Here is a 22,811-nt window from a genome sequence, read left to right on the forward strand (position 1 = left end):
TTCGTTTTTTCTGATTTGCAAAAAAAAAAATTTGATTCTGGTCCTGAATCAACTGAAAAATGCTCATGTTTTGCCCCCAACAGTTGAGGAAAGTCCTTTTCTTCCTAGTTGTTACAGTTTTCCCATCTATCATTGCAGTGGTTTGATTAAAAGTTCAAAATTCAATGTTTAAATTTTAACCCAGCCTTTTGTGTTGACTTCATGGCTCATTCCATACCATTTAAGCCTATAATAGGATGCCTAGACCTGTTTTTATTTTTTTTTTTCGCCCTGTCGCTTCATATTTTTTCTGAAAAAATCTGAGAACCAACAAATTAAATTGGTGTGGCCTTATTAATATGTGTTGAAACCTTCAGCATGATGAAACAATGTCACCCTACATGTGTACAAAAGAAAAATTCCCATGACCTTCAGCTAAAAGTGGCAGCAAATTTGATCTTGAAGTAATCTAGATTGATTCCAAATAGATCTCTTGTCAACAACATTCCAGGACAGAACCAAACCCAACACCACACAGTCATCCATACCACAACACAGTGGGTAGTCCCATACCCCATTCAGCAACTGATACATGTACTTCCTTTCAACGGTAGGCAAGTAATTCTTATGGATGACATCAGCGAACGCATTTTTCGCCTGATTTGGGGGGGGGGGAGAATTTTTCTTGCCCTTTGACAGTGGTCAACATGTCTGTTGCCCTGCTGGAATGTTGATGGCAGATAAATATGAAGAGATAAGACAAGGCTCTGGTTTAATGTTTTGTCTTTTACTTCTGATGCAGTGATGTATTTCATTCCTTGTTCCCTCTGAATCAAAACCTGTACAGTGATTGGAAACTTATTTTTCAGTGACCAATGGCCATAACGTTAGCACATTATAGATATCATTTCTTGTTTAAGAAGGATGTCAAAATTTGAAAATATAGGACTCTTGTGTTTGGCCCACCTTGCGTTTTTTTTCACACTAATGCATTAAATTTCGAGTCTGCAGAGGATGTCATCCATAAAATTTACTTGCTGTGGCCTACATTGTAACACAACACAGTGGGTAGTCCCATCCCCCATTCAGCCACTGATATTTGCTTTCCACATGAGGGTTGCCCTTACAGCCACAGCGGCTAAATATACTGACCTACCGGAACACCAGACAACCCCAGTGCATACAGAAATCCCTGGCAAACTTTCAAAACAAACTGGCAGTCAGGAAGCAAAAGAAACACATGGGAGGAATTCTGATATCTGAAACTTGGCCCGATACATGTCCACTTTTCCAGGCCTGACTATTTGTTTACTACGTCGCCTTTTGTGCCCATACCACATACAGATAGCATCCCTCTCCCTTTTTAAGTGGTTCCTGGCCATTTTAGGTGTGGTTAGAAAGGATTTAGCTTGTTTGTTTGGTCAGCCCTATTGAAAGTGCTAGTCTGTGACCTTAAGTACAGTGCCCTTAGAATTTCCATTGGATCTGTACACCGATCGTTGTTTCCAGTAATCCACACAGAAGGCCATTTCAGAGCTTGGTTTGTGTTGGTGAATTTGAAAGGTACATTGAAAATTTCTTACTATAATGTTAATCTTTTGTTATAGATATTTTGTATGTTTGACATAGTTCATGTTGCTCTGTGACAAAGTTTCATTTAGTAGGGAGAGCTTGGTAAAAAGTTTGTTACAGCCCAAGATGTTAGGGAGTAATGATGCTTGAGGATTTTTGCAATTTAAAAGACATTTGGAGTCCCTTGTGTACAGCTGCAATTTTGAGATTGATAATTTCCAAAAGTAATGAATATTTCCTTGCACCATTTTCTTAAGTCATGATGGCCATCCATCATATTGTAAGGCTTTTTAAAATATTTTTAGCATTGGCTAAGTCAAAGTGTTTTAATTGTAATTCAGAAATAATACATATACACAGTTTGAGGTACATGTACACATAACTTTCATTCAGAATATGTGCTTCATATACTAGTAACATTAAAATTCAGTTTACGGATTTTGGGTACTGTAACAGTAGCCATGCAGTAGGCTTAACAACTGTAAGATTTTTTTTTTTTACAACCAGTGTACATGTTGTCAATATTATTTTGTATATTGCATGTTTTTACATTTGGCTCAGCTTGACCTTACAGGTAGCCTTGAAGTAATTCGAGTAACGCATTTTCTACACGGAGAACAGGTTTAAATAGTAAGTTGCTATAACAGCTGAGCCTGAGAACTATTGTAGAAGAATAAAGTCAGTCAGACAAGTTTTCCGGTGAGCCTACTTAATGAATCCCAGTGCAAATCTGCGCCCATTAAGAGCCCAGCTTACACCTGTGTACACTTGTAGACGATATCACTACAGGACCACTTGTGTCAAGAGGCTTTGAGAAAGGCTGTTCTGTCTTAAGACCACCTGATAAATGGCTGTCTTACATCCTTAAGAAGGCTTGGGGCATCTTAATGTGACAGTGATAAGGAAGTCTGTGGAAAAACATGTAATAAGACACTGGAGTTCCAGAAACAGTGTCTCAGTAAATTTAGACAATAACAGTCAAGTTTAATTTCAAGAGTATTGATAAGAGCTGTAGTACTGTGATTACCTAAAGTTTAATTTACTAGGGTTAAGTACATGTATTTCTAGATTTAGTATTCTTGGTGTCAAACATCTACTCTCATCTGCCAAATAAACATACGGGTACGTTTATTTTTTTGGGCCCTAACATCCACCCAGTACGTTCTTATTTTGCACAGTACGTTTATAAATTTTTTGAAAACCAGTAATTTTTTCAACTTCGTGTGAAAAAAATTGACAAATCATCGACGTGAAGACGTTTATAAACGCGTATTGTAGCGAGAAACTTGTCATTTTCGGGCCAGTTTTTGCAATCACCGCGTGCATAAATTCGCCTGAATGTTCTATTGTCATGAGTGGTGCTTATCAAAATACGAAATATTAAATGCCCCCTTTTTTTGTCTATTTCAATTCCTAATTGCAAATAACAGTTAAAGATTTGTGCATATATCAGTAAGGGCGCATTTTAGTACAAGAGACACAGGTTACCCGTCAATTTTGGTAATTTTCCGGGGGGTACGTTTATTCCAGGGGTATGTTTATTTGATTTTGAAGATTTGTCCGGGGGGTACGTTTATTCCGGGGGGGTATGTTTATTCAGCAGATGAGAGTAATACTTTGTGTACCAAAGGTTAGGCCTCACCAATTTAAATTGTTAGTTCTCAGATTTTTTCAGATAAACTTCTGAAGGGATAGGGCCAATAAATTTTGGGGGGCATTCTATGATCAAATACTGTAAGTCTCTTTAGATTCGCGGGGCCTAAAGTTCGCGGTTTCGGGAAAATGGACAATCCGCGGTATTTTTAGATTCGCGATTTCTCCTTGGCTATTTTTCAAACAAAAATTTGTAAAGTGTATATTTAAAATAATAAAAGTTCGTGTTCCGGCATCTCCTAAAACGCGGCGCAAAAATTTGTTTCGTGCACCGCGCGAGACTGCTGGCGGTAAAGCTGACGATCGATCTGACGCACGTGTAAACAATTTTCTTTGTTCGGAAATAAGCGCTAAAATGCTATTTTCCACGACTTTAACACATCGATACTCTAGTGAAGAAATGCATAATCGAAAGAATATATATATTACTAAGCAAATTTATGCCGTCTTCGGCGAGATTTTGAACCCGGAAGTATGCAAAGGTCGCCTTCGGTTTTGTAGGCCCACGGTGAGCGTTTCTATCCAACAAAACAAGAAGAAGAAAAAAACGCCCGCAAAGCAGGGCGCAAAAGATAACCAACTAACATTTCCCAGGTACAAGCCGTTATATTTTTCATAAAAATACTTGTAGATATGCCCGAAGTTCCCGCAATTTTCAAGCGCCCGGGCGGGCATGGCCGGCGCTCTGCAGGCATAGATTTTTTCGGCGGTACACGGTTGACACGGCCAGTGCCGCAGTATTGCGATTCGGTGTCTCATAATATTATAATTTTTTGACATCAGTATAACTTAAAAAAATTTTGGTACTCAACATTTGCTAAGAATAAAGTTGATTTGCAATGATTTGTGAATCGCGTGTGTTAGTGTTTCGCCGTCGTGAATGCATGTGGGGAGGGGGGCGTACTTACGCAAAACATATCCGCGGGGAAATAGATTCGCGGCACAAAGGTCCCCGCGAATGCCGCAAATCTAAATATACCGCGGAAATTTGTAGACTTACAGTACTGCATATATATAGATGCAACAAAAGGACTTTCTTCAAGTCAAACGATGGGGCCAAAATATGAGCATTTGATTCATGAAGTTGATTCATATCCTAGGTATACATTTTGTTTTTGCAAATTAGAAAAAATGAATGGGGTGAATCCGAGAACCATCAATAATTTGATTAAATCACTGTGGCCTTAATATATCTATGAAGTTTTTTGTGTATATTTTGAAGCATTTGTAAACGAAGGGACTGCATATTCCAACCAACTGACATTGTCATAACAGTTCAATATCAATTGGGAAGGTGACATCCATTAGTAGAGGTCAGAGGGAAATATGGTCCTACAGATCCATACAGTCATGTCATGTATGCTTACCATGTCTCATTAGCTGAGTGGAGCACGTCGGCAGAACGTACTGCACCTGCGCAAAACTCCCATTTTTCACGGTTTTCGTTGGATGTTTGGTCAACGTTGCATCAGAATTTTGCCTGTTGCAGACAATATTTTTTTCAACATTTAAATATTTGGAAACAACAGAGTGTTAACATTATATGCGTGAGTACGACCTTATATGAGGTGTTCTGCTGAAGTGCTATGCACAATACATTATACAGGTTTCACGCAGGTGCAGTACGTTCTGCCGACATGCTGCTGAGTAGCTTCATGCTCTATGGCAAATCAGGTGGTCTTTGGTATCTGACAGTATCTAGATTGCCAAAATATTATATTTCCTATTAATAGCAAAGGCAAGCATAGTTGGATATTTTGTCTTTATTACAGAAGATTAGAATATCATATCGGATTTTATTAAGAGAAACTTGTCCTCTTTATTCTTAATATAGGAATAGACATAACAGTTCTATATAATTCCATTTTTCCTTTAAAAAGTAACTGTCTGAAAGAGATACTGTAACATTCTGGAGAAAGATTCCCATCTTTTTCCACATTTTGGAAAAAGATTCGCCTTACAGTGTATATTGATACAAAACGTTAACTTAGCATAGAGGTTTAAACTTCATAATTGTACAATGATGAACAGCTTTGCCTGCTATAAGCAGTTTGAGTATGAATTTTCACTGACAAACTGCATTCAGATAATCTTGCCATATCTGTAATCACATCCCCCCTCTATCCAAGTGAGCCAGTCCGATCCTGATTACATGCCCTACACAGTAAAAGTTGATCTACAGCATAGACAAGTCGGCGACTTTGCCTAATGGATGACACAGATGGAGTTAGAGACTCGACCAATGCTGTTAGCTAGATTAAGTCTCTTCCGCTCTAGTTGTACGTAATATATTTTAATGTATGTAAGAATTTACGATCAAATCAATATCTGCATTTAAAAGAAAGGGAAGAGAAATTTGCCTCAATTTCAGATTCATCTCCTGAAGATATTCTGTAAGTTTACGTAGGTTATTATTATTATTATTTTATTATTATAATAAGTGTGCACATTTTATGTCGTGGGAAATACACGTAACAGTAGGAACAGATTTACAATTATAGCATATTGAGTTGATTTAGTGATATCAAATTCTTGCTTATAATGTCAGTGATATTGTTTGCAACCAGTTTCCCCAGTTGTACGCAATCCATTGTCTGACCTGTCAAACCTCCCCAGGGTTCAATTTGCGTCTCCTTTCCAAACAAGCCTTCCAAATCATCAATTACCGGTCTACATCATCTACAACAACCTTGTGCCCTCCGTGGGGACATCTGCAAACCTTTCTCGTGCTATTATCTCATTTCTTCCAAGATACATCCGTTTTTCGACAAGACAGCAGCTCGTGTTGTGAGCCCCATGAATTATTAACAGGGTGGCCATCTTCCAAACCAAGCGCGCTCTCTCTCTCTCGCACAGCTGCCTATGTGTATACAAGTTTGACCAAGCATTTCACATCCTCCTCTCTCTATTGTCGGTTCTAAGTAAACCCTGTGTGTTTGTGTAAGAAGCTGTTTTTGTTATAAGAGGCTATTGTTGTGCCCCTCTCTGTCAGGTTAAAGCAGCTACCCCCACGCCAGGCAAACAGAAGCCAGAGAAGAAAACACCTAAGTCAGCCCCACCAACGAGAGCTGCCCCTCCAAGACCTCGACCGTCTTCCGCTACGCCAACCGGCGCTAAGAGACCAGGTAAGGGATTCAAACATTCGCTTCTCTCGGATTCAATAAATCAATGCGAAATCTAGCAGATTCATCTAAATTCCTAGGCTGTAAGGCGATGTAAATTTTATGAAGAGCAAATGGTTTTAGCGTTTTTCATTGATTTTCACAAAAGGTCATGTATGGATAATGAATGGATCTGTGAGAATCATGTCATGTGGAAGCTGGATGTGAATTTGTCATGCATCAGCCAGTGGAGTGGAAAATAGTATCTTGTTCCTGTCAGATGGGAGTGAAATGATGCCTGAAACGTGTAATTTGGTGCAGAAATGATGTCCTCCTTTCCTCCTGTGTAATCAAATTAATCAGACCCCTGGAAAAGGGACTTCACTTTGGAATCGTCTGTCGTGAATTTGCAAGAAGAAAAATTTCCATAGTGAAGATGGTTTATACTGTCTAATATCACCATTTGATGTGTATTTAGACCATTGTTGTGAAATGTGCCTTTGATATTAAATAATGAAACACACTCATGTGCACCATTCATGCAACAGTTGCTACTATCCCTTGCTAGCCATCGAACATTACAGTCCAACATTTCCGCCCTTTGGACAGAATATCATGAATGATGGTAGAATTCTGTTAACGTTGCACTGTACCAAATGCCCTTCATGCATATTACCTCAAAAACACCCTCATACAACATAGAGCCTTTAATACAGCCCAAACCAAATGCCACTCAGACTGTTTACATACGGTAAGAGGATAGAATCAAATCATTTTCCCTGTACATAGCATACATGTATGTACTGGTAACAGCTATCTATATTTTTCAATTTTGTCACACCGTATACTACCAATATTTTAGCAGGCTTTGCTTTTTTTGTGCACAGCGAACATATTTTCTGTCAGCACATGTTAGCTCCCTACTGTCGCGATGATGGTTCCAGCTTTATGCAAATTCTGTGACAAGAGGCTACCCACTGGGGTTTTTTCCATCACACAAGGACTATACAAAATACTTCTTTTTTAACCACGAGATGATAACTGTTATTACTACTACCTTTTACATCCTTCTTCAGAAATGCTGTAACGTTTAGTGCAATTTTCTTGGCAACAGCAGTGGACATAAATCTAGATGCATTCAGTGCCCTTTTGTGATGCATAAAAGCATCTGTTGTGCATCTGTTATGCCACTGTCAGATGCTGGGATATAAAGTGGTTTACCTCAGTGTTTTACTATCTGAATTATATTTTGTTGGCTGAGCCTATTCCATTAGGTCATACCATACTCTAAAAAAGTCTTTTAGATTATGTTTTTAATTTGTTATAATTAGTAATATTATATTACCCCTAACAATATTGATTACTAGTATTATAAATGCCCCAGGGTTTTTAAAAAAATGCCAGCATACTGTCAGAGAGTAAACCATTCTCGTTTCATCAGTGCTTGTCTATTGAGTTCTAGTTTAGTTGTTTTTTAGTACATTTTTGTACTTAGTTCATTTATTTGTTTTGCTACAACAGAAAGGTGCCCATTCCAACCAAATGTTGTTCAGAAAAGTCAAGTGTTGTAAGATTTGTTTTCCCATTTTTATACTAGTGGCACATTCAGAAATTTCATTTCTCCAAGCATGTTAGGAAGATACCATTACCCAATGTGCTACCCAATAACATCATCTCTGTATCATTAACTGCATCCATACATGTCATAAGCCCTTCTCCCAATACATTATATTTACCAAATCACATCAAGCTACCCTAAAACTCTGTCAATGTTTACCCCTCTCATCATCTCTTGTTCAAACCCTCCTTATATACATTGTCTTTTCCAAGTGAGCCCTAGAAGAAGGATTTTGTCACTCTGTGCTGTCCTCTCCTTTTCTTCTTTATCTGTGGTTTTTTACTAGCCGCTGTAGCTAAGACTCGAGATAGAACAAGGCCGGGAACAAACAACGCAGAGAGGGCTACCAGGCCAAAACAACTCAACAGACCCAGAGGTATATTTCTGTGGTGTTGAAGCAAAAACTGATTTTTTTTTCCACAACTTGATAAGTCAATGACCCCATCCACTAAACTAAACAAATGACAAATGCACATCTTGGCCTTAGGCCACACCAAGTAAATTTTATGGATGACGTCCTTTGGAGACCCTAAATCTAATGCGAGAGGGCGAAAAAAAACAAGAAGGGCCCTAAAAAACAAGATGCCTAGATTAGGAATATACTAAGAGACGACAAATGTTAGGACACAAATTGAATGAGGTGACACAGTGCAACAAGCAAGAAGTCTTATTCATCATCAAAACAGCAATAAATCCGGTGAAACAGCAGTTATCGTCCTGTCCTGTTTCTTTCATCACATTTTTGCAGGCCTGCAGAAACAAAGCATGTGCTCTTTACCCATTTCGCGTTACGGGGTTCACGTCAATCTAACGATTTGCGGCACTGTCGTGACTCTTTGGTCATAGTTACAGGAAGCGGGATTTCTTGTTTTTTTTTTCTAGGAACAGGCCAAAATCAATGCGCGCGAGGACGTCATCCATAAAATTTACATGGTGTGGCCTTAGATTAATTGTCATTAAATGCACCACTCAAGGTGTGAACACAGGTGCACACAAATTTTTTGTTACAATGTGAAAGAAAAAAAATCACATCACAAATTGTCACATGTGGATTTAGTCCATCTTGACAGGAATATGCAATTAAAGAATTTGTCCAAATTTTTAAATGTTTTGTTGCTAGAAAACAACAATGCTATGTGCTTCAAAACTAATGTTTAATTGACCTGGAGTTTTAAGTAGCTCTCAGTTTGGTGAATACATACATGTACTATTAGCCACTTGTATCAGACATTTGGTAACAATGCCAAGTCAAACTAATTGAAACCCTACACAAGGCACCTTCGCACATAGTGAGAGCTACATAGAAACAGGAAAATATACATACAAAGATTGGGTGAGTTAACTTTATTGTCCCAGAAAAGTGCTCTAAATAGACACATCATAATTTCTCTCTCCACAGCTGAAAAGAACATTTGTACAATGGCAATGTGTTTTGCCTTTTTCCCGTACTAATTTTTTTAAAGGTAATGCTTGAAAGCACCTTCCAGAGAACACTTAAAATGCCTCTTATTCTAAATCACCACAATTAGCTGTGTACTAAAACTTGTCGTCTACACCAAGCAATTCTTAGCAGGCTTAGGTTGTCCAGACAGTATTAGCCTGAAGTATTATTGCTGTCAGTTGAATACTGTAAATCAATTTATGTTTGCAGTAGCAAATGTTTGCGGTCTGAGAAAAATGGACATGTTCGCGGAAATATACATTGTACAGTCATGTACATCCGCAGTGGCATCAGGTATAGCAAGAAAAAAGTCGGTGAATTACATGTGTATTTGTTCACGGTAATGATAAGTTACAGTACAGTGACAGCAAAAACGACAAATACAAAAGCACCGGGAAAAATTGTGATATACATGTACAGTACTGTTAGTCTGTTCGCATTTCAAGCAGAAAGCACTTTTCACTATACATGTACATACTTTTGGGGCAGAGTAGGGAAAAATTGCAATATTTGTCAGCATTAAGGGGTCTGATAGGATTATACTTACAATGTATTTTCTATGCTATCATAAATTGAAGTCAGAGATAGCATAGGTCGGGCCTATCCCCCTTTTCTGTATGCAGGCCACATCCGTATGAGACCTAATCAGACACTGCCCCTCCATCACAGGACAAAGCTAGACAGGGATCCAACTAGAGTATCAAATTACCAAAGCTTTCTCCCTTATTTGGTGCTCATGAGGGAGAAAACTAATTAAGTTAAAGCCAGGCTGGACTGGTTGGAACAGGTCTGAGTAGGATTTCATGCCATTCTGATGATACTATTAAGAAATTTCTCCATGGCCACCCTGAATAGATTTCATCAAGACCGATTTTTCTTTACAAAAAAAGACATAATGATTAAATTTTGCACATTTCAAACTGCTTGAAAGGGATGTGAAAACATTATCCCAAAAAATAACATCAATTTCGCATTGACTGTGTTGATAAAAAAGTAATACTATGTAACAGTTGTGCTTAGATCCAAAACAAACAAAAAACTCAAATGTTCATATCTTTGTTTGCCTGGTTTCAAAATATATTTCTTTCCAGATTCTTAATAACAAGTATTGATAGATACAAAATTAGACAAAGTGCCTAAAGGCTACCACTATGACAGCAGTAAGGTTGTTAACATGAAATTTATGTCAATATGTATTCATGACACTTCTATTTACTTATAATAATAATCATACTCCTTATGGATGTCAGTTCAGCACCAAGGAGAAAACCGTCCTTTTTTCAGCACGTCAGCAGAACGTACTGCACCTGTACAAAACCTCCATTTTTAACAGTTTGTATTGGATTTTTGGTGAACATTGCATCAGAATTTTTCCTGTTGCAGACAATATTTTTTCTGACATAACATTTAGAATCTACAGAGTGTTAACCTTGTATGCGCAAATACAACCTTATATCACGAGACATTCTACCGAAGTGCTGTGCACGATACATTATGGGTTTCGCACAGGTGCAGTACATGTACATTCTGCCAACATGCTCCTTTTTTTCCTATCTTCTCAGGCCATGTGAATTAAGCTATATTAAGTAATATTTCAAGAACTACATAATATATTTTAAGTTCAACATACTACTGTGTGGTAGATTTTGTTATGATAATCCACCCTTTTTCCTTGTATCACAATGGATATAAAGTTTCTTGTAATTTTTCTCTACAATTGTGTGCTATCTTACTAAAAAAAGTGTAGAAGAAACTTCTAGAATTTCATTAGTATTCGTAACATATGGAAAATGTGCATAGCTAATCCTAGTTGGCACCGTGCCAGTTGATTTCCCCCAAAGTGTTAATGAACATCCTGGCAGTTATTAACCTTACAGGTGACCCAGCAAAACAGTGCCTGCTCTGTTGGTCTTGGATGTGGGTACAATCTGTCATGCAAATTAGGCCATGTTGATTTGATTATGTGGATGACATCCATGTACGCATGAATTTTCGTCCGTTTCCAAAAAAAATGTTTTCGACCATACTATAAATTGTACAAAGTACAAATGAAGGCAACTTTTTTTTTGCACGCTCGCATCAGTTTTGGGGTTCCCAGAGGATGTCATCCATATAATCAAATTAACATGGCCTTAGCTGAAGACAATACTAGTTATTTAGGAGGCCTCTTGTATGAGTCATACCTATTGTCTAAGAATGAATTCAGTAAAGATCTTGCAAATTGTCTTTATGACACAAATATGTTTTTATTCCCCTTTGACTTTGGTGACCCAAGAAACTTCTTGCCTGATACTTGAAAGATGTCCAGGCGTAAAAATACTTAATTAAAATTATTCACTAAGGAAACTATAAATTGTATCTTAATCTAAATTTGAGCAAAATGTATATTTTTCTATGTACATTAACTCCTTTATTACAGTCTACAAACATGTTAATTTGTATGTAAGAATGAAACGTAAATTATATGAAATTGTCTTGTCTCACTTTGCCCGGAGTGCATTCAAATTTACACATGTACAAATATCTCTAGATCTACTCAGGTGACTATATTCCCATGTGAAACACAACAAACGTGAACATCTGTTAAGATATGCCGCTGACCTTTGACATGACCTCTAAGTGCACTCTGGGCAGATGTTAGTGATGATGACATGGCCCCAGAAGGCCATCCAATCTGTGCGATGCCATCTCTTGTCATCTGTCGCAGCGTATAACTTCGCTACGCTATGACTAGTCTTGGCATGAACTTCTCTTCGTACAAAGTTGACAGAGCAGAAAGGCGCCTCGCATAATACATACTGATTTCTTAGGAGGCTGTCTTGGTTGTCTTAGTCTTGTAAGCACAATGGATCCAGAGAACAATCCTTCTGCACTTTTTTCCGTTACGGGACCGATGCATGACCTCTATAACCCGTCTACTTGGCCTTTCCTAGCCGACAAGAAGAAGCCACCAGAGAAGCCTAAGCCCAAAGCGGCGTCACCACGAAGTACGTTGTTGTCGTGTGCATATGTGGTTGTACGCTTTCTGTGTGTCGGTGTTGTTGTAGAGTGTCGTGGCTGCGCAGATGTGTATGTGTGCCAGTGATGTGTCCATGGCTTGCACTTGGGTGAAGCTTGTTTATTCTGTTCTCTGCATATCTTGTTTGGAGCTTTAAATGCATTTGCTTTCCAGTCAGGCTTTCAGTTTACCGGTGGCATTTCAGACATAAGTCATATATCAAATACATGTATGCTGTGCCAGGGCAGGAAATCAGACTTGAAGCAATAGCATGTCCACCATAATGTCACCCTTCTTCGAGCTATTTGCTTTATGTTTATGCTTAATGTTTCATCACATTTTCTTAAAGGCTTTTGGCGCTAAATTGTTCCCTACTTTTGTAAACTTGCATGTCAAAGGTTCCTAGCCATAATTAACGTCATTTTGCCCTATTTTCACGGACTGAATCGTAAGGCCATTTTTCTTATCCGCATATTTGCTGCCGTGGATGAGGTGGAGCTCGTTTTTGTTGCCATGACAACTTATGCTAATTAGCAGTTGCTTCGATTCCCGACCGTTGATCACTGTGTGCTGCGATGCTTTAGTGAGCATGTCCAATTTTCCACATGTGTGCTTGCAGACGACATTATACCATTAGGTGCTAACTGTTGGCTTTCTGTTCTTCCATTCCTCCCTACTTTGTATTCTCCATTGTTTGGTTACGCCCCATTATCTCGTGATTTGGGGAATTTCAAAGCTCCAAAGACTGATGACAAGACTGCAAAGCCGCCAGCGCCAAGGAAGCCAAAGGACGTAAAGGAAAAAGTTCAGAAGAAAGTCGCGGAAAAGAAACCTCCCACAGCCGCAAAGGCTGCTAAACCTGCTAGTAAGGAATTGTGCCGTGCGATTATCTGGATTTTTGCAATTTTGGGTAAAAGCGGTTAAACTTGAGATCCGTCATGAGTTGGGAGTTTGGTTTAAGGGGATCTTCAACTCCTCCAAGAACACGTAGGGTCATCTTTTCATTCTTCTTTGTGTCTTGCATAGAATAAGAGAGTGCATGCTCATGGCTTTTATAGACTCTGAGTTGTTAGATGTGATGTTTTCTGCTTCTGCAGTCATGTCCTGACAAAATGGTGTGTTTTGTACTGTTTGTACTGTATGTTTTCTGGGAGGATAAGAAAATTTGGGGGGAGGGGTGAAAGAAATGGCAGCCACATCAGGTTGAATGTTGCAATTTTCATTATCTGAATCCATGCAAATAGTGAAATATGCAGGTAAGGCATCTCTTCTGAATGATATGGTACATCTCATCACATTTGGTTTAAATGACTTTTGTGCCATTCATTGAATCAGTTATCAGTATAAGAATTAAAATCAAAATTAGGCATTTTATTCTTATACAAGAGTAGGCAAACCATAAATTAATGTTTACTAACATGATCTGCAATACTAACTCTTCTTTTTCTCTCTTATCCCTTTTTCTTTCTACTTTCTTTTCTTCCCATCAACTCTTTTATTTCCTTCTTTGTCAACTTTTCTCCTTGTGGTTTTGGTTGGGTTCTTTTCACAATTTTAAAGCTGAGAAAAGGGCGCCCAAACAAAAGCCCAAGAAGCCTGAGCCTCCTCAAAACGACAAGGTGGAGCCCAAGGAAAACAAAAGTAGGTTCTTGGAAGATGTTGCTTACATGTAACCTACATTACTATTTATCCCACGGGTTACATATGTCTGTCACTTTAAAAAACAGTGTGTTTGAGAGATCTCTAAGTGCATAGTTTAAATACATGTATGCAGGAGTTCATTATATATACTGGGTGATGTTACATTGAAGATGTCTTTATAATGCTTTTTTTTTTGTACAGGTTATGATGCAAGTGTCCAGTTCATATTTTGCTTGCTTTGACAAAAATTGAATACTATATTGCTACTATAATAGGTCAATCCTGAAATCCTGCTGTTATACAGTACTATTGTGACAGCCATGCCTTGCCGTACATTGTCCGTGACTCCTGGTCAAAGTTTAAGACTATTGCAGTATACATGTATGCAGGATGTGAATGCAGTATACTGTGATCATGTACAATACATAATTATAGATCCAGCCTATGGTACCGATCATCCAATGCAATTTCATGATTGTGACAAAATAGATTATTATATTCTAGATGAAGAAGTCTGTCTTATATTATATTGACATTTACTGCCATTTCTTAGCACATTTTCATCATACTTTCATGTATCACTTGAATCGTTTAAAAAAGCACCAAAACAAGTTATGTGAGGCTTCTTTTTATTTCTCGGGTACTGCCAAAATGCATTGTAAAGTCTTGAAATTGAATGCTGAGAAGCAAGGAGGTTAAAAATCTCTTGGTTTAAGTCTATGCTGTTATCACTAGCAGACAAAATGTTTTTAAGAATTTTAAGTGATGGTACATTTTCAAACAAAGGGTATTAATTGAAAGACATGAAGGAAACATGCCTGGAAAAATAACATTTTGCTAATTAGGAAGAGACATTTTGAATGTATTTTTTCTTCCACTATTGGTAGTGTTAGATAAACTCACCAGGTCCTATATCACATTAGTACATATTTGATAAGGAGCAGAGTTCTAAATCCAGTCCAATGTACTGACTTTGGTCTTGACATTGGAACATTATGAGAGAATATGACGACTTTAATTTATGGGCATGGTTTTGTTTTGATGCATCGCATTTTATTTGACTGTTGATCACCTTTTGTTGCTTGACTAAATGTAATCATATCTTGTCCTGAGTAAATGTATGCTGGGCCCCATTGGAAAGCAGCTTCTACTAGCTGAATGGGCTACCCAGCTGTTTTATGATGAAAAAAAAAACAAATTTGTTTGTTTTTGGTAGAAGAGGCTCCGGGCACCCCCAACAGTCGTCCAAGCTCGACCCGGAGCAGCGGCTCAATGCCGGACACAAAGAAGGTCAAGTCCAAGATTGGATCAACCGCCAACATACATCACAAGCCAGGGGGCGGAAATGTAAGCTACTTGACTCATCAAAACTTTTCTTACTCTGCCATTGTTTTATATGGTATTGTAACTATAACACTGACAAGCAGCCATGTTCTCTTATAATGACAACAATGCCCAATGGCTTCTTTCAACCAAAGAATATATTTCATATTCATGTGATCCAAAACATAGCTCAATAATCTATCGTCTATCATATTGTATCGAATTAATATTCAAGGTACAAAATCTCAACTCTTTGCATTGTTTATGATTTTAGTTTGTAAGTAACCCACGTGATATTATCTTTTTTTAAATTATCTGCCTGGAGACTAGCAAACAATGGTTATGAATTTGAAAAGGTGATGTAAAATATCATCCACAATTACTAGGTCACTAGACGATGTGTTATTCTTATTGTTTATGGCTCTTTTGGGAGTATCTATATCTACTCACAACAAAATAACATAATCATAATTAAATAATATTATAGACATATGGGTCTCTAATCTAGATTCTAAAAGAAAGTCAGAATTGGTGTCAGTTAATTCAAAGACAAGTCCTCTTTTTTTCGATGTAAATTTTTTTTAAATGTGAATTTGAAATAAGATTCACCTGTGTCTTGTTTTAAGGTTCAGTGTGAAAGGTCTTTGTCTTTTACAAAAGAATGGATCAGTCATTCATTTTGTCAGAAATATTCCAGCTAATTTGAAGCTTGGGTGATTATGTTGTGGGTAATTACATCGGTGTCAAGCAGTGTGGCACCAGCCATTTTACACAACGTAATCCACACTTAACCAAATTACAGACAGGTAATGTTGCAAGACTCCTAGCGCTTAACTCTGTCCATGCAGAAAGAATATTTCAGACGGAGGTGTCTTGTTTCTAGATAGGAAAGAAGAGCTGGTCATTAATTTGTTCTTTTATGGAATATTTCAAGAACATAGCTTAAGTGTTCATGAATTTATTTGCTGTTTTTATGTACTGCATACATGTATTTCAACATTGAAACTGCGGTATTGAGTCTATTGGATATTTAGTAGTTTTAGGTCTTCTAACAATGTAACTTCACACCAAGTGGTAGTTAACTTGATGTTAACTTGGTGTTTTCCCACAACTTCAATTCAATGAACTGTGTGGCTGTACATCTGTATGGGTTTAAAAGGGTTTGTAGTTGTAGGGCTATCTGTATACAAGTAACACTCTAGGGGTAATCGGGTAGGAAAGGTTAAAGGTCAAGAGCTGAACAGCCCTCTTCCATGACCTCTGTTCTATCAGGTGCCAATCTTCAGTGACAAGACAGATTACAGCAAGGTGTCATCCAAGTGTGGCTCAAAAGACAATATAAAACACACTCCTGGAGGCGGTAATGTAAGTACAAGAACACCCAGGGTTAGAAATGACACTTGTTGTTCTTGGTACAAAAAAAGAAAACAAATTTCGGATGTATTTACCAGTCACAGATGTATTAAACCCACAGGTACATTGAACTTACTTCAAATATATGTTAGATATAGTTTGAAGAGATAAAGAGGTTAAACAGATACAGGTTTAGTAGTTTAGAGAACAATAAATTGGAGCCAAATTCCCACCTTATTGGCAACTGAGCTGTCATAATGCATGATCCTCTCTGTTTTACTTGCTCCATCTATCATTACTGGAAGGTACTGCATGCTAGACGTAAAATTTTGTTACTCCTGAAACATCACAAGTCATTGCATGGTCTATTTTTGTGAACTCACAATCTATCTCACAATCTATTTAGCAGCACAAAACAGTCAAAATTTATTTACTCTATGCATGTTATTTTAGACCTACACGTATCTACCTCCTTTCACAACTGTGTCTTATCTAAAAAGTAATAATCAAGTGCTCTTTTGATGAGAAAAAAGACAATGAGAAGTAAACTCAACACTTCTTGTGTGGTGTGTGACTAACGAACCAAAGTTTCCTTTTTTGCAGAAGAAAAAAGATTCTTGGAGACAAAACAACAAAGATCTGATGGAAGGTTTTGATCATAGCAGGACAGGTGCATCATCGCTGAACACAGTATCTTGAATCAAAACTTTTTTATTCTTTTCTAACAGGTTGCGATCACCCACGTCAAACAAGACTTTAGCAAAGTTGGATCCAAATGTGGTTCAAAGGATAACATCAAGCACTCTCCAGGGGGAGGGAATGTAAGTGAAGGAACAGCCTGTCCATCATGGCTGCCATAAGATTTTGTTATTTTTTTAACACCTTCAACAATTTAGTAGTTATTCAGTTTAAAATGGGTGCGATAAGACTTCTTCTTGCTCAAATATTTTGCATATATCAAATTTAACCATAAACAAATCAAAATTTTTCATGACAGAACAAGGTATGGATTACAGCAGAACAACAATGTAAGGTGTCATTACATCCTATCTGATTCATTGGATTCAATATACTAGTACTAGTAGTCATATTTTTCATAAATCATTGTCATTGAATTATCACCTATTGGAGTTCATGCAGTCAGTCACTCATCAGGTCTGCATATTGCAATTATGTTTTATAATATCAGACACGTACCTTTGTCACCAGTGAAAGACATTTTAAGAAAAGAATGTCCTAGAGACATAGCCAAAAATCATTCATAAATCTAAGCAGCCAAAATTTCCACTTCATCAGAAATCAGAATAGCTAAGAATTAATACTAACTGAATTGTTCATGCTATTAGAAATGTCAGGGTTTGAAGGACGTTTTCAATCACATGTAAGGCATACATTGTACCATGTGCAATTGTCGTGCAATAAAGTTCTTCTGTAAGGCATGTGCATGATTGTCCTAAAGTTTAATCATTTCTTCAGATTCCATCAGACTTGGGATGAGTTTGATGCAACTTATTGAGGAATGACTGCTCAATCTCAAGTTTTACCCATCATAGCATGTGTTGACTACTTGTGTGCTCCCATTGGATAGTTGTTTGAATATTCCTTGTCACTGAATAACTTAACATCATTGGAGGTTTTATAACACTGACATGCATATGACTGTCGCAGTTGTGCCAAGTGCCAAAATTACTTCTTAGCTGACAACTACTGGTACATACATGTACATTGTACATTCTCCTTCTTATTCAAATTGTTGTGTGCTTGTCCCTTCATGTTGTTATGAATGTGCTGTCACAGTGACTGTGTGACTGCATCATCCAGCCAAATACAATGCTGGGTATGCTGCATGCTTGCTTGCTTGCAACTAAATGCTTGCAGCATGGGTGTCAGTGTGTGCCACCATATTGCATGACTGTCCTAACGTTCCATGCTTGCTTTCATATCATTTGCTTGCTTCATGCTTTTCATGCTGTAGGTTAAAATTACTGAGGTTAAGCAGGACTACAGTCGAGTGTCCTCGCGCTGCGGCTCCAAGGACAACATAAAACACACGCCGGGTGGCGGCAACGTAAGTGCTTTGAAGCATTGCTGTGGCAAGTTGAAGCTGCTTCTCTTTGGCTCTGTGGATTGGGACAGATCTTTCTAGCTTAAATCATCCACTAGCTGTGGCAAGTCTGGCGACTTAGACTTACTTCATTGCCCTCACAAGAGTAGTGGAAAGCGCCATTGCCAGGACCAAACATTTCCTATTGGCTACACAGAAAACTGCCACAAAAATGATAGTTTTCCATAATTTTGCCCCAAAGGGGATGCTAAGTTTACTCTAACAGCGGCCTAAACTTGTAAACAAAGATGGGGGAATCTGAACGCCAATCTGTCCCAGTAGTGTGGACAGCGGTATTCGGCAGAATCGGTTGCGCTGTGGAATATTTAGGAGAATTCTGAACACTGGCAACTGTGGTGTAAAATTACAGGGATGCTTGGGACGCTTAAAAACAGGGATGAAAACGGACCATCGCGTAGCCAACAGGAAATGTTCAGTTCTGCCAATGGCGCTTTACACAAGTCTTGTTAGCGCAATGAAGTAAGAGTCACCGCGGCTAATCGTCCACCTTGTCTTTGCACAGGCACTGAATGTCAAATAACAATCATACAATGTACATATGTGAAAGATTTTTTAAACAGACCTACACGTACATTGCAGTCTCTGTACATACATGTATTTCGCAGTTACTACATGTACATCCACATTATACATAAAAGGCAACGCATGATCATGCTTTGTTGACATTGTTTTTCATTGACTGTTGAGCTGTCGAAAGAGGAACAACTCCAGAAGTAAACCTCTGTAAATATAATTTTAAAAAAAATTAAAGGCATGCTGAAAATTCTAAATCTGAAAATCTTGCCGACACTTATTTGGTCAAAGTAATACAAGTGAAGAGTGATGTTAATTTTTAAGTAGATCATTTGAGAGCAAGTTGAGAACAATTGAAGAAAATCTTTTTGGATCACTGTTTCTTCCAGATCTGTCTCAAACTGCATTTTTGTGTTCCTTTCTGAATTCAGTTAAGTTCAGTCCTATGTTTTAACTTTCTGTTCTCAATGATCTCTCTCTATCATCTATTGATTGATTTTACTTATCATCCTTTCAAGCTTACCTACAATCAGTGGTCGAAATACTTTTGTTCAGTGTTCTGCAATATTGCAGAAGAGTCAAAATTTTGTTCTGCAATTTGGAAATACTTTCTGCAAATACACAAGCCTCTATACTACAATCTTGCAAGTTTATAAGCATGAACTATTGGTTGATATGCAAATTAGTGAAGACAAATTTTTGGAAGTCCAAAAGGAAACAAAAGATAGAAAAGTCAAGACAAGGTTGATGTAAATTAGTGAAGAAGCTCCTGTTGTTTCAGAACAGGAACTTAAGTGTTGTCTGTCCTTGGGGCCAAGAGCACCAAATCCCAAGTGCCAATTTTTCGTGCTGCAAAATTGCAGATTGTATAAATTTTTCTTCTGCAATCTTTGAAATCTATCTGCAGATTGCAGACTGCAGACAGGTATTTCGAACACTGTACGATACTGTGCCTATTTTTAGCAATTTTTATGTTTCACATGGCCCTCATTTGCAAAGAAAATGTTCTGATATCAGTGGATGAAGAAGACTGAACTCTATTATGACTTGGTGAAAACCTACAATTGTAGTTGGCTATGTTTATCATGTTGTTCTATGTTTGAACATCTAGCAACCTATAATCCTAACCCCTTTCTGTTATTATAGAACTACCTGTCAAACAATTCCTGTAGTCATGACCATGTTATTTCATGTCACCGCTTTACCCCCATGTATTAGGTAAAGATTGCAAGTGCAAAGGTTGATTTCACCAAAGTTGGATCCCGCTGTGGATCCAAAGACAACATAAAGCACACCCCCTCTGGTGGAGACGTACGTTTAGACCTGCCCAAACTGAAGTTTTTCTATCATCTTTAATAGACCAGTTTATCTTTCAGGGATCGCAAGAACTGCTTACGTCACAGGGGGGACATTTTGAATGGAACGCCATTCTACTTCTAGCACCGGAAGTTGAACACGGCTTTTACTTGCAGTATCCCCCCTGGCAGATCACTGCGATGGTCTGTAGTCGGGTATCTGGTGAGATTGGGTAGAAGGAAATAGGGGATAGCCATCCTTCAGTGAAGTATCGATTAGCTTTAGACTCCTTGTACTGGCGCAGGTCAAGAACTTTCAGAAATTAATCTAACACACGTCGGGAAATCTGCCAGGGGGGACAATGCAAGGGAAAGCCGGTTCTAGAATAGTGTTCTATTTGAAATGTCCCCCCTGTGATGTAAGCAGTTCATGCAATCAGTGGAAGGTAAACTGGTCTATTACACCACTTTATTTTCAACTCTAAATCTGCTATATTATTCAGTTTTACTCCATTTTTGTTTTATGCTTTCCTATGATTTTATTTATTTTTTCTTGCCTTTCTGTGTGTGTGTATATATACATGTGTGTGTGTGTGTGTGTTTTCTTATGACTTCGTAGTGCATGTGGCTGGAATCATTACAGGATACATGCACTGTAGAACCATGGGTAATGTCGCCAAGACACCATTGCTGCCATGATTGTTTATTACAGGGTTAAGCTTTTATGTTTTTTTTGTCCATTCATGTGGTCACCTCTACCCATGCACCAGGTAAAGATTGCGAGCGTAAAGGTCGATTACAGCAAAGTTGGGTCTCGATGTGGATCGAAGGACAACATAAAGCACAGTCCAACCGGCGGAGATGTGAGTGCATCAAAACAACACACGCGAAAAAAAGCATTCTGTGAAGTGGTCTGGCCAACATACATGTAATTGTCAAACAATGCAAAGAAACCTCTGATCTGATAATATCTTAGACTTTCTGAAAGAAAAACAATCAATATTAATTAGTTAAACTTTGGTTTTGATATTGTTTTTCTCTAAAATGTCATAAACTCTGGTCAAAGCCAAAAATGTCTGTGATGTTGATCATCTTTAAAATATTAACATCATTCTTTCAAATTTCAAGAAGATGTACAAATAAGACTGTACAAAATTAATATGAGCTCATTTTGGTTGTGGTAACATTTAAAAAACTACATACATGTACATAGGCACCCATCATTATGATTCCCTCTGCTACATTCAATTTGTACATGTAGATATTTGCCATCATCAGTTGCTATACATGTATACCACAAACCAACATCTCAAACACATTGGACTACATGTACAAATGAACATGTATTTCATGCTCATTGGGACTATTTTGGCCAGATAACTTCATCCTTTGAGCACGTTTTCCCAGCTTGATGACTTTCAGAAAGCTGTTCATGTATTCAGGCCTTGCTGCTGGCAACATGATCATCCATGGACTGACCATTTACAAAAGCATTCACAATGTTTTCAATCCTTCAAGTTTGGCTAACATTGCATGATGACAGAATCAACAGAATTCTAAAAAATTCTTTTACTGAAAATTCAACCTACATTGTAGTAACGTTATGCATTGACATTTTTGTGTTGCTGCAATTTTTGTGTTGCTACCAAAAAAAAACACAAACAGGTAGACTAGAAATCAGTGTTTTTCAAGTAGAATGCTTTCCATGGAAGGTTATGTTCTTTTTTACATCAGATTTTGATCATGCTTTGTCGATGCTTTTACATGATTATGTACATGTAAAACAGTAGATTTTGCTGTGTATTAGTCACATGCTATAGAAAGCATATTGTGTGCTTCACCATGCTTTTAGCCTATTGTCTTCCCTTGTGATTCATCCATGACACAATATTGTTTTTATTCATTGGTGCTGTTGAAATGTCTTTTATTTGCGTTTGAAAATTACAAGTTATTTCCAAGAATTTCCAAATTTGAAAGATGGGTCTTTGCAGTATAACAATATTTAGCACAGAACTTACAAAAAGTAAATCCAGAGTATCTATTATGTAGATACTTTTAAAAACAGATTCTTAAGGTTATGACAGAGACATTGTCTAACTTTTGTCTTTGTTTGACATTTTGATTGATAAACAACATGATGTCACATTATAGCATGTCCCTTTTCATGTCTTCATTTTACAATACACATATTTTGCAAAA

General features: G+C 37.7%; 1 protein-coding gene across 1 annotated transcript in view; it reads left to right on the forward strand.

Annotated features, from left to right (window-relative positions):
- Positions 1 to 22,811, forward strand: part of LOC109475752 (microtubule-associated protein 2-like) — a 50,955-nt gene that overhangs the window by 12,948 nt on the left and 15,196 nt on the right. The window contains exons 8-18 of the mRNA XM_019776514.1: positions 6,197 to 6,329; positions 8,210 to 8,299; positions 12,298 to 12,351; positions 13,099 to 13,227; positions 13,923 to 14,003; positions 15,220 to 15,350; positions 16,599 to 16,691; positions 17,408 to 17,500; positions 18,655 to 18,747; positions 20,536 to 20,628; positions 21,383 to 21,475. Coding sequence (XP_019632073.1) covers positions 6,197 to 6,329; positions 8,210 to 8,299; positions 12,298 to 12,351; positions 13,099 to 13,227; positions 13,923 to 14,003; positions 15,220 to 15,350; positions 16,599 to 16,691; positions 17,408 to 17,500; positions 18,655 to 18,747; positions 20,536 to 20,628; positions 21,383 to 21,475 — 1,083 coding nt within the window. The remainder of the gene's footprint in view (positions 1 to 6,196; positions 6,330 to 8,209; positions 8,300 to 12,297; positions 12,352 to 13,098; positions 13,228 to 13,922; positions 14,004 to 15,219; positions 15,351 to 16,598; positions 16,692 to 17,407; positions 17,501 to 18,654; positions 18,748 to 20,535; positions 20,629 to 21,382; positions 21,476 to 22,811) is intronic.

This window comes from Branchiostoma belcheri, unplaced genomic scaffold (genome assembly GCF_001625305.1).
Source record: "Branchiostoma belcheri isolate BF01 breed outbred unplaced genomic scaffold, Haploidv18h27 scaffold35, whole genome shotgun sequence".
Taxonomy (NCBI): Eukaryota; Metazoa; Chordata; class Leptocardii; order Amphioxiformes; family Branchiostomatidae; genus Branchiostoma; species Branchiostoma belcheri.